Below are 17191 nucleotides of genomic sequence, written 5' to 3'. Positions count from 1 at the left end.
TTTGAGCGAGATGTTTCAAAAACTGTTGGATGGATTGCCATGAAATGTCCTACTCATATTCATGTCCCCCTCAGGATGAATTGGAATAACTTTGGTGATCCCTTAACTTCTCCTCTAGCGCCATCATCACGTCAAAAATTTTAATTAGTCCAATCCTTTGGTTTATGACCCATCAGCCTCAGCTGTACTTTGTGTTTAGGGCTAATTAGCAAATGTTAGCATGCTAACATGCCAAATTAAGATGGTTAACATATTAAACCTTATATCTACTTAGCATAAGAATGTTAGCATTGACATTGTGAGCGTGTTACTGTAATATGCAAATGGCAGCATGCTACAGTAAGCACCACTGTGCCTCAGGACAAACTCACAACGCTGCTAGCGTAGGATCAACCATACAGTATTAAAACTACAATCAAACGACAGTAACCAAATTGATAAAATAAATTAAATTGAGTTATCTAGAAGCTTGCAGGTCTGCTGTACATAAGAGACATGAGATTATTTTGAAAGGTTTCTGTCTGATAACATTTTGAGGGACAGACCATATTTCTTAAAGTCATTGATTAAAGATATGGTATGATGTTTAATATTAATGTCAAATTCTTATCAGTCTCATCCGAGATTTTCTATATTTAAGTGATAGCCATCTGTGGAAGTTCTACCATAACTGCATAGCATTTGGACATGAATAATAATACCCATGCTGAACAATCATGTCGTAAACGTCAACTTCCAGGCAGGGAGGGTCTAACAAAAGATGCTATTGAGTTGCACTATGGGAAATGTAGGAACAAGGGATTTTGGAGCTTGATCATCTTTATATACAGTCTATGTGCCTAATCTACAATCAGGACTAAAAGTCTCCCAAATTCTAAGGAACTGCATTTCAAAATTCAAAAATCTGCAGTACCCCTTTAAAAACCAAAGCTAATTCAAAATTCAACAGTGGTGCCATTAAAACTTCCTCACACTGAAAACTAGTGCAAGACATCAATGTTCCAAGCCACTTCCTGCTTACCAGTGTCATCATGGGTAACGTGATACAAACACACACATTAGACACAATCAACAGCTCTCAGTAAAGAATACAGTAATAATAAAATGAGCCAAGAAATTTGCAGTTATGTATTTATGTTTAGGTTGTTAATGGGGTAAGTGTGAAACAGAAGAGAAACAGGAACTGCAGTTCATAAGAATACACACAAAAAAGGGAAAACATCATCACTGGAAAATGAATGCCAGAAAAATGTCCTAAACATTGTAATAAAGGCACAACCAGTTTGACCACTGGCCCCGTCTCTTTCTGCTGAAAGCTCTGGTAAACCCTGTACTCAAAACATTCTATTCATTTTTGATGAATACCCTGCTCCTGCTCCACGTGTGGTCCTTTCACCGGCTGAAACAGCAGCTATCAGTTATATCAAAGATGCACATCCCTATCTCTGTGGTAAAACACTGATACGATGTGTTAAACATGTCTAAAAATTGAGAACATCTCAGTGGGATAAAAAATTACTAGTCACGCACCAAAGGATGCAATGGTCCAATCTACATATCTTTTGCTACCATTTGGTCCAAAAACATGTTCACTGCGTGTTAATACAGTATGTACAAATGCAGCTCCGATTTTTGTGGTTTTAACAGTTTTATCTTCCGTAACTTGTAAACAAGTATTTGTGCACCTAAAACACAGTGTGTCTGTCAGGGGACAGAAAAACACTTTAATATGGTTTTAAACTTGTTAAACTAGTTGAGGTTTGCTGCTTTTATCTTGAGCCGCCCCAAAAAAAAAAAAAAAAAAAGCAAACACAGAACTTCACATATCAAAGGCTGCTTGTGATTGGGTTTTGAGATGTATCACATTCAGTAAGTATTTCGCCCTGCTCTGGGCTTGAATTCTTTCTCACCGTTCAGACTGACTGTTTATCCATGTTAAGTTTTCTCAACAGCTGCACCAGCAATAAAAAAAACATTCACACACATTCCTTGTTGAAATTCCACTGTAGCGCCTGAAAGGGATTTTCTGTACTGTAACACTGTCAAAATCTGAATCCCAGAAAAAGCATTCGAGCATTCACCAGCATCACTTGGTGAACTCGTGTCTTTTCCTCCCAGTGTAAATGACTTCTAATAGAGTCCTTGCAAAGTCCCTGTGCCTGTCCCTCTCCTCTGGCTACACTTTTAGTTCACTTTGGGGTAGATCTTTTCATAGAAGAAGCTCTGAGCCAGGACATAAAGTTCTCCATCCTTTTCCCTGACAGCATGGGCACGCACAAACTGAAACTGTTCCAGTGCAAACTCATAAAACTCATTTTCGATTTTCCAGATGTCAGACTGCTGCAGCTTGGCTATTGTCTCTTTGGTGGGGGGCTTCTTTTCGGTGGTCTTTCGCAGATGGGACTTCTTTCCTGGAGGAACATTAGAAGGTTTAATGAGTGTCAGTCTAGACAGCATGGGGTTACTACAGATTGGTGAGCAAAAAAAAGGTCAGTAACATAAATGCTTCACTTGAATGATGATTTCAGTACCAGCAGAGCTCACTAACAGACACCACAAACTGAAAGAATATTCAACAACAACGCTGAGTTTGAGGTTGACTGTGAGGGGATGTGTGTTGCGTTGGTACCTGTTCTGTAGAGCTCTGTGGCTCCCTTAAAGAAGCGTGGCAGTGCTGCCTCCAGGATCATGATGAAGTCCTCCAGCTCCTCAGTTACTCCAACTAGCAGGTACTCATTCACCAGGTTGTACTTGGCCTGTTCCAGGGCCCATCTACTGCCTGCATTCCTGCACACAGAACAGCGCATTAAATATTTTCAGTAAATCCGAGATCAATCAGTTGGTGTTTCTACTGTGTGCGTCCTAATGTAGGCAATATTGCAGGAAATATTTAATGATTTGCTTCTGATGTTGAATGCCCCTTGATATTATTTTCTGTTGCAATTATATTAAAGTTCTAGATTTGTGGTCTACATTAACCAAGATTGTACCAAGCACAATCACAAACTTGATCTTGTTTCTACAGTCATAGAATCAAATAGAATAATGCAGTTGATTATTGTTGAGGGCCTTTCCAGGTTTTTTTTCCAGGTCAGTTAAAGCAGCTATATTATTTTCATAATAACAATGTATCAAATGACAATATGAAAACAATGTGAACGGAGGTCCCTCGCAGTGATGAAATTACAGAGAATTATCACCTCAATCTGCAGATACCCGCAGTTTTATGAACCTTTATAGCGAGTTTTAGCACATTGTTTTGGTTTTCGGGCCCACAACTTTACTGATTTGGTTAGCTCTTGTAGTGTTGTTTTCGGTCACAGCAGGCAGCTGTTTTCAGAGAAAAAGCTCTAAAATCCACAGACACAGTTAACAACAAGCTGGTGAACATAGTGGAGCGTTTAACAGCTAGAGAGAAATATCTCCTCCAGGAGTTGGTAGAGACCAAAAACAGAGCTAAAAATCAATGATACTGTTGCTCTGTAACTGCTGGATGTGTAAATAAGCAACTGTTTGCTAATAAGTTCGCCAAAGGTGATGTCAATGTTGCGTTCAAAACTTGCTTCTACTGCCCCCAAGTGGCCAAAAAATCTGTTATTGTTGGTTTAAAGAAAAGTTGAAAGTAGTTTTATATAACAATAGAGCTCACACTTACATTAGTTATTCAAATATAATCATGACATTCAAAAGTGACTATATTTGGCCACATATGGTTATGCTAGCAAACTGCTTGTAAGTTCCTTTTTTGATATTTGACTGACAAACCTATGCTACAGTTGACAGTTCTGCACTGTGGTACCTTAAGCTAACGCTAAAGTTAGCTGCACAGAGTGACAGGACTGCTGACCGCTTCACATCTCTGAATAATGGCAGTCAGAGCTGTTAAAGGGGACCTCCTCCAATTTTACACATAAAAATCTGTTTACAGGTCATGGGAAGTACTACTGCGTATGTGAAAAAAGTTGTATAATGTCACTTGAGTCAGCGTCAGCGAAAAAAATCTGGGGGTGTGGCGTTAGAAAAAAACAAACAAAAAAAGAACCTACCAGACCTCTGTAGCCCGCTCCTCATCTCTGCTTGAGGCTAGCGGCTCAAGGCTACATTAGCTGCTCCTAGCATAACATACCCAAATCTCTGACTGAAGTGTCAGCAGTCTAGTTGCATTATGGGTAATGTAGGCACCAGGTTTTCACAAGGAAGAACAATGCGTGGTTCTGCTCTATCGATTTTGATCGTTTCTTTAAACTGTCCATCATGAGTCCGACAATGTTTTAGGAGCAAAATGCTAAATCAGTGGAATACTCTTTAAAGTGAGAAACTTTAAGCGATGATATTACATGTGTTTAAATTAAGTTTAACTGAGAAATTCAAACAACTGCGTTCACCAGCTGTTTGTCATTTACATTTGACAACTACCGAACTACTTGCTAGCTACCTGTCTGAAACTGACGCAAGTGATCACCTATGTTGTTTATGCCATTACCTGCCATTCTGTTGGTCTTTTATGAACAAAAACACACAGCCCATTCCTTATTTTTCAAACATTAAAAATGATAGAGTGGTGTTTCTTCTTCCACAAAACTATCTTTGGCAGACAGACAGATGTTGAAATCAACAACCACCTGCCTAAACTTTTACTTTCTGAAGCTTGTTAAGAGTGACGCTGTTAACAATGTAAAAGTTATTATTAAAAACAGTGGCTCTTGTAATCTGAAACCTGCAAACAATTAATTACAAACATTTACTGTGATTGTGTTCCGTTTCTGATGAGGCAGGTGCAGCCCACTCACCAGCACTCCAAATGGTGGCCACAGAAGAAGGGGATCTGCAGCCAGAGTTTCTCAGGAGCACAGTCAGACCCCCCTGACGACACACACTCATCAAAGGTCTGAAAGACAGAAACACTTATCATACATTTATGTACAAACAATAGGTCTTGAAACAAAATATTTATTTTAGTAAGGCTGATGAGCTCTAAATAAAGACCTTTTTGTCCCCTTGTTTCCTTCGTCGAAGACCAGGTCTGTAGTTGTCTCCAAAACGTAAGAAGTAGTAGTATGACACCAGGCGCTCTATGGGGTCCCTCACCACATTTATGTACATCGGCTTACCCTTCGCTCCATATCTAAAACACACACGCACAAAAAAAAGAGGTTGACATATTTTTAAAGATTTATTTGTACTGAACAGACCCTTGAGGAGAAGTTTCAAGTCCAACAGACATCAGACCATGAAGCTGCCACATTTCTGCACCTAATTAATATTGTTTATTGCACTAAAGAATCTTCAAGTTAATAGGGTCTCTCTCACTGACGAACACTTACACAATTAGGATAATTACCTGTGATCACTGAAATGATAGTGTCACGGGAGATAAGGACAACAATGCTATTAATCAACACTAAAGCACACGTTAGCAATCAATACATGGCGTTCCTTTATCTGCTTTGCAGTTTGTAACTAATCTGGATATTAATGGTATTACAGGAAATGAAGGGCTTTACTTTGAGAAGTCCAGATAAGCTACATGGCCGTGGTAGAAGCCTGGCTTCATCTCTCTCCATGAGGTGACATTCCTGACAAAGCGCACCTGTAACCAAAGATAATGGAAAGTAATTATGGAGCAGTAGGGAAACTCCAGGAAATGAAAAAAAAAAAAACACAGCAACAACAAACAACACTGGGACAGAGAAGTGAAAATGGCTGTCTTTGCCGAAGACTCGTACATTTGTATTTCTGCACTCTTCCCATTTTCACACGATTTAAAGGCTTCAAGGCTGCAGTGAGTCTTTGCAGTTGACATTGTAATATAACGTAAAACTTCAATTAATACCCCGGGCTTTTATTTGCTTCAAATCACTGAACTCAGCCATTAATTCCTTTCGCACAAAACTCTTGCTCAGCAAAGATGGGAAATACGGGAAATAAAAGAGGAGTGTACACATATTCAGACTTTATGACTGCTTCAAAAAGGTAGGGAGACACCACTTTTTCTTCGTCTCTCTTGTTTACCATGCCGGTAAATCTGAATGAATTATACTTTAGTGCTCATGGTTTGCGTAAAATGAACTGAACGATTGAATTGTGGAGAATCAAACCTAATGTGTAGCATGTCCATATTGACAAAAGTTTAAACATATATATTTGTATACGTGATCTTAGCAGCTTAGAACTAGCTCAAGTGGGCGACCCGGTGGGCTTTAAGAGGTTTTATACATTCAAAGAACTTCTACAAAAAACAGACCAAGCGTCTAATTGAAACCTGAGTTTATTTGTCAAAACGTGTAGCAGGCCAGTAAAAGGGACTCTGCGTTTAATTGGGGCTCAGCTTTTAATTGAAGTTTCTGAATGAGTCACAAACTTCCTGTGTCAATAGAGGGTAGGTTTTGTTTCAGAAAACTAACTGAAGCTATAAAAGTTGGGTAGGGCAAAAAACAGGAATTTGAAAAGAGAGGGAGGCATGACCCCCTAGTCTACAGTGGAAATTACGCCCTTGGTCAATAGTATAAAACCAAAATCACTACTTGAATTTATAAAATGTTTTAACGCTGTAATTCTTGCATCAAAATAAAGTGTACATGTTTCAACAGCTGTATGACGTCTCATGTACGTGACTAGTAGAAGCACAAATTTTATCACTTAACATCAAACATAACCAATTTTTAATTTTTCCAATTTCTGAATAGCCTATTTACAGACCAGCACACCTCCTCTATTTATTACTATTATCTTTGACACACACTCTGCGGTTTGACAGAGTAAAAATATGACAAAGTCAAATATGTTCACCGGTTTTGGCTAAGCTAAATGCTATTACTGGAGACAAATCTGAATGTTCCTGTTGTAAAATGAGTTGGGCTCTATTTTATCATGTGCAGTGGAAACAGACTGTTTGTGAGATGGCAGACAGGATATTACCTTGGCACTAGCAGCCAAAAATAACACTAGCATAGCTTTAAAACATTAACACTATGCTGCACTGACAGCAATATAAATGCACCCAGTGTAACAGGCTGTAATATGTGCTGATGCCACACATATTCTCTGGGTTAGTTAGTAGTCTAAACTAGTCTAAACTACTAACTAAGCCAGCACAAACAATATTCTCCTGTTATGGTTCCCTAAACTTCTACCACCAAGTGTGTGGTTTCTTGAAACTGAAATACTTTATCCAATTAATCAAAAGGCAAAAATAAGCTTAGAACACACCCAGCCAACTTAGAGATCTGTTTACCAGGAATCAAACAAAAATATAAAAAATGTTCATTATGTTAGTTGTGAAAACTGAAGAGATGGAAACACGCTAAGTCACTGCCAATTAACTTTGTTTCTTTATCTTCTGTCTATCTACAGTGCAGTCAGAAAGTAGTGGACAGTCGTGTGTTTATCATTGTGTTGTGTCTCTACACCAGCACTTTGGATTTCAAATGCAACAATAACTATGAGGTTTAAAGTGTTAAGTGTTAAGTTTTCATTTCAAACCTATCTATTCATCTGTCTGTGATCTACTACTGAAAACTTGACCTTACCTTATGTCTTATCAATATTTGATAGAATCTAGGGGAAAAAATGCAGATGCTATGCATAAGCAGATGCTATTCACAACTTTACAGAATAGAATTTACAGTACAGAGACTTAACTAACAAACACTACTGGTGAAGTTCTACATTGCACAGTTGTGAAGTAAGGCTGTTAACAGAGAACGGCTCAAAGCCTCTATATATTTTTCCCGAGTATTAATGGCACATTCATGTGAAAATGTGTTATGTTACAGCCAGTAAAACTCTGGCCACAACAATGGCCTATTTTTAATTCCAGACTTTCAGTTGTGATGATCAAAGTGCCCACAAGCCTGTCATGAACTGAGCATCTGTTTGGCCGACAAAGGACTCTTCTATCTTTGCTTCATTGTTGTATTAAGTACAGTATTATTTGCATGGCATCGGCAGACTAATTCGCATATGCTATAAGTCTGGAACCTCTCAGTTCATTTTTGATTTCCAAGGGGCCTTATCAACTGGCGCAGACCAAAATGCGTCTGGACGCAATTGGAAAGACTTACAACCAATCAGAGCAACGAAATGCGTGACGTAGCGCTGAGCGACACATGCAATTTGGGGCGGTGCTTGGTCCGTCTTCAAGCAGGAAAAAAATGCGACCTGGTCACAAACTTTCTAAAATTACAGCTAAACAGTACATTAAAATGTGTTTCTGAAAACATTTGAGTCGGGAAATAAGCAATGCAGTAACAGAATCTTGATTCATAATTCATATTTGATCAGCACTGCCTAGAATGACAGTTTGATCTGAGTTTCGTGAGCCTGGTGCCTCGCGCTTGACCGACCTGCAGACTGGACACAGGTCCAGACCTACAACCAGTCAGAGCAGCGAAACGTGTGACTTTTCAAATCTGGACCGGTAACGCTCCTCTGTCAGTCATCGTATCAAACACGCCCCATATTAGATAAATGGTTTTGATTGGCCCGACCAGATACAGGTTGGTGGAAATCTGTCTGAATGGGAGGGGGGCCAGACGCATCTGCCAGAGCAAATGAAACATGAGCTCGGCAGATTCGCCTGGTTCCCAGGCTACAGCATTATTAGTATTATGACAGAAATATGCTCATGTGAGAGGTGCAGTCTAGTAGCTTTTATTGACTGGAAATCTTTATAAAAAAGTCAAGTATTTGCAGTTAAAGTAAAATAGTTTAAATGCTGTAATAAAATTATGACCTTTCATGTTTTGAATGGGATTTTGACATCCCTATGATCTTGTTTTAGTCTACACCACTGCATCAAAATACAATGTTGGTCGATGGTTTTACCTGGTCTTGTAAAGACATGACAGGATTGTTTTTGGTTGTGTTGATGTGCAGGACATGGAAGCGATTCTTCCCACACAGGTCGTAGGCAATGTTAGTGAAGGATGTGCTGGCCGTCTTGGGCACTCGGTTGTAGATGATGACCATGTCATCTTTTTCTGCCAGTGGTGACAATTCGCGCCCAGCATCTTCACTGTGACGCTGCTCTACTTCAGCCACCTCGTGTCTGGCAATGGTCCGTTCTGTACGGGCAGAAAACATGATGTACCATTAATGATTAATGAATACCAAACATAAATACCTTTGAAAAGACTGTCAGATGTAGCAACTTTTGATTGTTTGGTTGTTTGTGGCAAGTGTTTCTAAACTGAATCAATGTAATCTTCAATTTACATGATTATGGACTGGCTGGCATTCTCTGCTGCCTGGATTTTAATGAGCCAAAAGTTAGTTGATGCATGTTGTTATTTTCATTTGGCAGCACACACAGCAGGTGTGAGGCCACCAACACAACAATGAAGACAGAGACAAAAGGTACATCCGTTGTAAAAACAAACAAGTAGTTTTGTTTCTTGTTAGCATGCCTTAATTAAGGAAAGCAACATAGACCATCAAAACACAATAACATCGAAACAAGTAATTAAGCTTTTGATGATAATATTGACAGGAGGCATAATTAAAAGTGTTTTCTCCAACTTCTTTTATCCACCGCAATGTTAATTAAAGCCAATTACGGGAACGGCCTTGTGAGCATCTCTTGGACTGGCTGTGTGTCGCTCAACGTAGTGCAGGCACCCTGCTGCCTAGGCAGCCCTTCAGTGGCAAGTTGTACGATACAAAACAAGACATTTTTTCTATCCAGCAGGTGTCTACTTCTAGCAAGCACTACTACACAGTATGTCAACATTAGCTGATTTCCAAAAGTGATGATCAGAATGGACACTATTGTTGCCAATTTCCATGTTCAACGTTTGAATGTCAGTCAGTGGTTCAGGTCCAGTGCTCTCATTTCTAGATTTGCCCTGGTTTTTACAAGTGTCCGCCTCAGTCTATTAAACCTGCTTGTATCACAGATTTGGAGCGGAACGGCTGGCAGTCTCATCAGTGACCAGCCAGCGATCGACCCATGATGTTCATTTAAAGGGTAGAAGCAGAATTCACAGGAAGTAAATTTGGCCCCAAGTAAATAATTCCTTCCCAGTGCACTTTAAGCTGTTTGTGACATGGAGCATGTCCTAAATGCGACGGGTCTGCTATACAATAGCAAAGTCAGTCACAGTAACTCACTGCATGTTCAAGCCTGAACAGACACACTGAGTGCATACAAGTTTTCACATTTGAATGACATCTGTCAAGCATGTATTGTACAGCAAAGAGCGACTATTTTGGCCAAAACATGTATGCTTGTATTCTTTACGTGACCACATGCACTCATTTGCTCTTTCACATCACTACTTTGTGTGCTCTATAAAAAAGGTTTGCTGCATGATCAACATGAATTTGTTTTACAATGTGACCTCATTTCATGACTGGTTTGATTGTAAATTACATGAACAATAAATTAGACACAATTAGTCTTTTGGGTGCTTTCATTTCTTTAAAAATGGATCCATCCGCAGGATATGTTGAGGTAGCTGAGACTGCTGATGAGGAAGAAAACCCTAAATTATTCATGTTTAAAATATATGGCAGAATGCCATTTTTTCTTTTTTAAACAACTTTCAAATAGTTGTTAGTCAAAAACAGTTGCAGAGAAGATTTTAACAAAAAAAATAATAATAAAGTGGTTTAAAAATATCTCGCCAAAGGACTGCAGCTGAAAATTAGCCAGCTTGCTAACACTGGCTCATTTACAGAAATGTTGATTCATGTGCGTTGCCCTTATAAATAAATGAATGAAAATGAGGAGTCATAGAAATAATCTGTAAGCATATAACACTATGCAAACATTTGTTTGCGCAAACTTAATTCTTCATCAGAACTGACTTAATGTCGTGTGTGAAAACTGTTTTCAAGCAATTCCTTCATGTGCTCGAAGCTAACGTTAAATGTTACTCCACTCTTCTGCCACCAACGTTTTCGTCTGGAATATTATTCTAAAGACTCAAACAGCACTTTGCATGAACACAATAATTATGCAATAAAATATGCTTCCAAAGTGAACCACCTTTGTTTTGGTATTTACCGAGTTTGGCTCTTGACTCCTCCAGTTTCTGGATCTGGTTCTCAATAAAGAGCATCGTGACTCCAAATGCCAAAACAGCCAAAAGCTGGAACTTGGGCGGCATCATGATCCTTAAAAGCCCCATCAAACCACCAGATGAACCATACCGCAGATACAACTAAAGCGTATGCTGCTGACTAACTACTCTAGGTTGATTCACTACAAGCAAATCATAATAAATGTCGCTCACATTAGCTGTTTAGCGCCATTAACTTAGTTGATACTCGACGTTAGCCAAACTAACTAACGTTAGCTAGCTTCTCCGCTAACTATCATTATAAAGCCACGTAAAGCTCATGCTAACGTCATCTTTAAAAATCAATACGATAGTCATTTCGCATGTTTAATTCGGGCTTGGTTTCTTTGAAGCCGCCGACAGCATGCAGAGTCCGTGAAGCTCCAGCCATTTAAATGCAACGCGAGGCTGGACGAAAAGAAATCGTCAAAGCGACCCCAAACTACAGAGTTATGTACAGAAGCTTGTTGCAGCAAGTAGCACCACTGGCGTGCAGCGCGTCTGCTGCTGCTGCTGCTGCTTCTTCTTCTTCTTCTTCTTCTTCTTCTTCGTGTTTACTGGAGGATCACAAACCAATGTTAAATGTGCACACGCCACCTAATGGACCGGAGTGTGTACCATGGCAGGAAATGGTTAAAAAAGAAGTTGACACAAGGGGGGAACCGACAAAGAAAATATAAAACACAGGTCTAAACCTTCTATCCTCTCCAGAAATATCGCAGTGTTAGCTCACTTTTAATCTTCTAATTTTCTTTGATCTATCACCTGCTGTCAGCAGTCTTTTTAAGCTCCATTCCTGCCCCGCCTCATTAATCTTATCTCATGTGTCCATCTCTATATTTATTAAAATGCAGAACCTGTTCTCACTCTTCCAGTGCATTACACCACCGACACAGATTTGAAGGTCTCTTTCCAATTAAATACAGTGTGGCCCAAGCCTTAGATAATTCTGTTTGTATAAGTCATTCAGGTGAAAGAGCAAAGTCTGCGGTGGTCAGCAGGGATGAAATAGAATAAATTACAAATGCAACGGTGGTTCTTGGAATGTCAGATGACTGCCAAGGTTTGTCTCTGAATCTTTGCTAAATCTTTGTGAGAAGGAAAACATTACGAGGGCATACAGGCTTTTTATACCGCTATATGCCGTAAGTCACCATGGTCACATGCGACTTTGTTAGATACTCGATGAACAAAATTAGGCTCAAGTAATATTGAAGGAAATATGTAAATGTTTATATCAAGCAATGTGAGTGTAGTTTCTGCAAATATTTTACAGAAACTGTATTGATAATAATGTCAGAGGAACATAACTCAGATTCTCTGACAACACGGTGAGGTATTTCATCTTATAATAAAGCAGCTGATCCAAACCTCCAATTACAGCACAGACCAGTAACAGGAAGAAGAAAAGCCTGAACTCCGCTATCTACACCGCTGATTACACGTATGTTATTCTCAAATAAGTTTGCTTCCTCATCCACTGTGAAGGGGGAAGTGTGCTCAGACACCTAACAATATTATTAGAAAATTGGGGATGTATCAGGTAACCTTACGTTCTCTTTTTAATTTCTTCTGGATTTCAGAGTTTGACAGCCTCTGCTTTATGAACACAACTAGGTCAAACAGTACAAGAGGTCACTGGACGTGAGCCCTAAACCTACAGGATGATGTTGGAAGTAGAAATTGTACTGCACAGAAACCTGGCACTCTCTGGCCATACATGTGATGAGCTCTAAGGCCCAGTGGAAAGAGAGTATGGGAAATATTTCCTGCCAATTCTTAAAATAACCAGCAGATGAATCCATGTTGAAAATAATCATTAGTTGCAGCTCCTGCTTAAACATCAGTGCCTGAGTAATAATATATAATGGTATATAAACAGCATATCATTACAAGTACTTTATAAACTCGCAGGGTGCATTTTTCTACATTGAGTACTTTTACTTTTCATACTTTAATCAGAATCAAAATCAGAAATACTTTATTGATCCCCGAGGGGAAACTCTTTCGTTACAGCTGCTCACTGTCACGTCAGTGCACACGGGGATAGAAGTACTAAGCAAATCAAAATATAATACGCTATAATACAGCTAAGACAAATGAAGTACAAAGTGGATATAAGTATAAAAGCTAAAATAAGTGTAAGATTTAGAGGTTGATAAGTATGTATGGTATAATACAATGTAATAATATAAGTAATAAGGAATAGTGCAATAATGAGTACTGTCAAGTTAAGTGTAGCAGATTAAACAGATTACTAGACGGTGGATATTGCACAGCAGTAATATAAGTATGAATAAATATCAATAAACAGGGAATATTAAACTGAAAACAGAGTATATTGCACAGCAGTATTAAACAGAGAAAACTGCACAATATTTCAAGTATTGCAGTGATGTTAATGATCCAGTACATTTTCCTGATAATACTGACGTATTTTTACTTAAGTAACACTGTCAATGCAGGCCTTTTACTTGTAATGGAGTATTTTAAAGGCTGAATCCAGCCTCCAGTCTCACGGCGCCAGAGACTTCGAGATACACACAGGCCACGCTGAGTTTCACTGCAGAAATCAACAAACCCTTAATAGATCTGATGTGAACTTTCTGAACCTTCTTACGTGGCCCTTTAACAAGTCTGCAAACCTTCCACACTTTTCAGAAGGAAATACCAATGAATACATTAAAAGACATTTTAAAATGAATAAACACCAGAAAATGTATTTTCATTGCACATGCATACACAGCTTCAGTTTTGTTTAGCGCACAGTTTCTACATTTATTTTCATCTGTTGCCAAAAACAAATGAAAAAGTCCGTACATTTGACTTTTCCACATGAAATACACCTATCTCCCTTCAAATATGCTACAGTACCTGGTGGTCTGCCTTGATGTTTGGGTTTATTTCACAACAGTCTCGTCTTTGTCATTGAAGAAATTGTATGGAATCATTATTAGCCAATGCAGGTCAGAAATCTAAAATTCCCTCAGCTCCAGGTTGAATGGGATTTGACATGCGATCCTCTCCTGCACTGTATAAATGTTGATTGGCAGAAGTCAGACTCATTCTCCTAAAAACCTGCACACTTGAAGGGAAAATATACTTGGGCTGTTTGAAAGGCCAAGACTGACTATTGCACACAATTCTCTTGTTTGTATGTTTTTGAATGATGATAACACTGTACTTCTTTCTCCTCCTATCCTCTTTAATGTGTATATTGTTACTGAAGAGATTATTGCCCAGCTCCATTGTTTCACTACTCATACCTTCAGGGTCTGTTCTGCCTGGGTCGCAACACCGCTGTCGTCTGAGCTCGAGTCATTTTCCATCGACAGCAGCACCTACAACTGTAGCTCCTCTCTGATCCTGTGTCACTTTAACTTGTCCCTTGCTGCTGCTAAGACCTGATACTATACTGCAGATAGTGTAGGAACTGAGAGAGACTGAGGCAACGTTAATATACTGAACAACAGCAGCTCTTTATTGTTGTTTCTGACTAGATTGCAGCATTGGAAGTGCTGTTGCTTAACTGAATTAATAATGTAACAACAAAACTATTTTTGACCATTATAATGCTACTTACTGAGACAATATGTGCAAGAAGCCATTATATTATTAGCTTAAAACTGCACACAGAATTTGAAACTTTGTGTCAGTTTAAGATTTGCAAGCAAAACAAAAGAAGGGACGGAAGCAAAAGTCCAGTGAATTCACCGGTGGTGAGTGCACTCACACATTTTCTTCTTACATTTCTTCTTTTTATTAAACCATTAGCAACAGTCCACAGACAATGCATATAAATCCAACTTTGAGGAAATGCTTTCATACTTATCAGCCAGTAATTCAGTGCAAGTTCCTGCTCATTATATACCTGAGAAATGTTGAGCTAATTGCAGTAAACAGTACAGCTACAAGTGGGTGATCTGTAAAAATGAGCAGAGTGAAAAGATGAAGAAGGGCATCTGATGCATCTCAGGAGTTTTGCTTAACATGCTGTAGTAACACGAAATCACAGGATCACATGTCCCACGTCACTAACAGAGCGGTGATGCATTTCTCAGCCAATAGATGGTGCCAGAGTTCCAAGGATGAGGATGTATTATTTGGATCTACAAGGCCCGGCCTTAACAAAAACTGTGAACTGGAACTAAAAGTCTGCAGCAAACGCAGGTTTACAGAATCTCCATGAGTGCCAAATCTAAAAAGTAACGGTAACAATGTTTGGCTTTGGTAAAGATCAGTTCAACATGTGTCTGCAATGAATACATATCATGCATATCATCGTTATCTCACCACCTTCCAAAGCATAATTGTAAAAAGTAATAAAATAAACATGAGGCTATTATTTCTGTAAGATCAGGAATGGTTAAAAGGAGATTCATCTTCCTTGAGCTAAAAGAAGCTTCATGGCTATGTGATGGTTTGATCATCACTTGAATGACAGGAGCCACCGTTCTCACAAGATGAGAAACTCAACATTTCTTATCAACTTTTTGTTTTTTTGGTACTATTTTTGTGTGATATAAGAGACACAGAGAACGTAAAATACATTTACTTAATAACAGGTTGAGGTTTAAGAAACATTACAGTATATTCACAAGGCCAAGGCAGGCCTCTTCTAAAATGGAAGATACTAAGCAGAAAAGGAGCTTTAAAAGGTTTGTCACATTGTCTTAATGCAGAGCCATTACTTTGCTACAATTTAATTAAAACAATTAATGACTCACTTTCAGTGTGATTAAATGTTACCACCTACTTATTACTTCCGTTAATTGTATCATCAAGAAATGTGATTTCATGCGAATCATCTAAACCCTTTTTTCTGCCTGTTCCCTGGGAAATAAAGACATATCCCAAAGGAGGAAGGAGGAGAAACTGCGTTGCCTTGGTATCAAAGACCAGTCCAGATCTACAAAGCACAGCATCTGACCAATGAACAAAGCTTGCATCAAAGATGCAGTGTCTGTCTGAGGGGAACCATTTACTTTATTCATTTACTCTGAAACAATGTGACAATTATTTTATTCATCTTATGGTGCTGGAGGGTTGGAGATAGCAGGTAACTCCCATGGATAAACTGATGACCTCTGCATTTTCTATTGATAACACTAATAGGATAAACAACAACACAATAATCAACATGGTTATTTGTTTCAGATGTTTTGACAGGATACGCACAAATTAAATTAACTTTGTCTGGTGAGCAGTGGATGTAATTTCATCTTCTCCTACATTTCTTTCATGTATGAAACTTTTCCACTTTACTATAACAAATGTTTTTTTAATTATACTCTGAAACAGTCTGAGTATGTGTGTCTTTCCAATTTTTTTAGAGGTGTAACTCTATATAAGTGTAATCCCACCTATTAAAACATATTACACATTCTTATAATGAAGGCAGATATCAGGGTCGGGTTGCAAGTGCGTTAGATCCTTCCGAAGTTCGAAGTTCCGAACAACTAGCTAGCTTCAAACTTTAGTAAACTGGGTTGCACCATCAAAACTAAAGAAATGTCTTAGCTAGTAAAGACTTTAGTCATGTGTAAATCAGGGGCTAAGAAACATCCGCTGAGCTGTAAAATCAAAAGCAATCAACTATGTAAAAAATAAACTGCATCATCATAAGCTGTAACAGAACTGATAAAAATAACATGTTTTAGGGGGCCAAAAGGTATATTAAAATCCTTTGTTAATGCAGGTATGACTTTCTTTATCTATATATACAGTACACACATGGTGTATCTTAAGCTAACCGAACTAACATTATTTGGAGATTTAAGCTAACGTTTAGGCTATGTTTTGTAATTTGAGCTATATTGGGTTAAAGTTTGTGTAATTTCACAAAAGTTTGCATCATTATTAAACAGCATTTTGATCAAGTGTCAATATGTCGACCATATATTACCTTGTTTCTTCTCCAGTTTAAACAGGTCATAAATTAGCAAGCTAACGTTACTTTTGTTGTTGGTTAAGTTAGCTACAGTTACGCCTGGTAGCTCCCTGGTGTTAATATTAAGCAACAACTTATCATGAAAGTTAAGTTACAATAGGTTTCTAATTAATCTGTCATTATCTTTACTTTATTATTTTGTGACATGTTGTGATGATGAATTTTGAATTAGACAAAA

General features: G+C 38.5%; 1 protein-coding gene across 2 annotated transcripts; it reads right to left on the bottom strand.

The window, feature by feature from the left end:
• Nucleotides 1-1117: 1117 nt before the first annotated feature.
• Nucleotides 1118-11615, bottom strand: hs2st1b (heparan sulfate 2-O-sulfotransferase 1b). Of its 2 annotated transcripts, none has more exons than XM_044200118.1 (7): nucleotides 10991-11615; nucleotides 8827-9065; nucleotides 5505-5590; nucleotides 4987-5125; nucleotides 4791-4888; nucleotides 2630-2787; nucleotides 1118-2411 (listed from the first exon to the last, which is right to left on the bottom strand). In XM_044200118.1, the coding sequence occupies exons 1-7, from the start codon at nucleotides 11130-11132 to the stop codon at nucleotides 2185-2187; spliced, it is 1089 nt and encodes a 362-aa protein (XP_044056053.1). In that variant the 5' UTR covers nucleotides 11133-11615; the 3' UTR covers nucleotides 1118-2184. The 2 variants fall into 2 exon arrangements, with proteins under 2 accessions (XP_044056053.1, XP_044056052.1); XM_044200117.1 differs by having other exon boundaries at nucleotides 11009-11613.
• Between the last annotated feature and the right edge of the window lie 5576 nt (nucleotides 11616-17191).

This window comes from Siniperca chuatsi, linkage group LG6 (assembly GCF_020085105.1).
Source record: "Siniperca chuatsi isolate FFG_IHB_CAS linkage group LG6, ASM2008510v1, whole genome shotgun sequence".
NCBI lineage: Eukaryota > Metazoa > Chordata > Actinopteri > Centrarchiformes > Sinipercidae > Siniperca > Siniperca chuatsi.
This window is presented reverse-complemented; position numbering and strand designations above follow the sequence as displayed.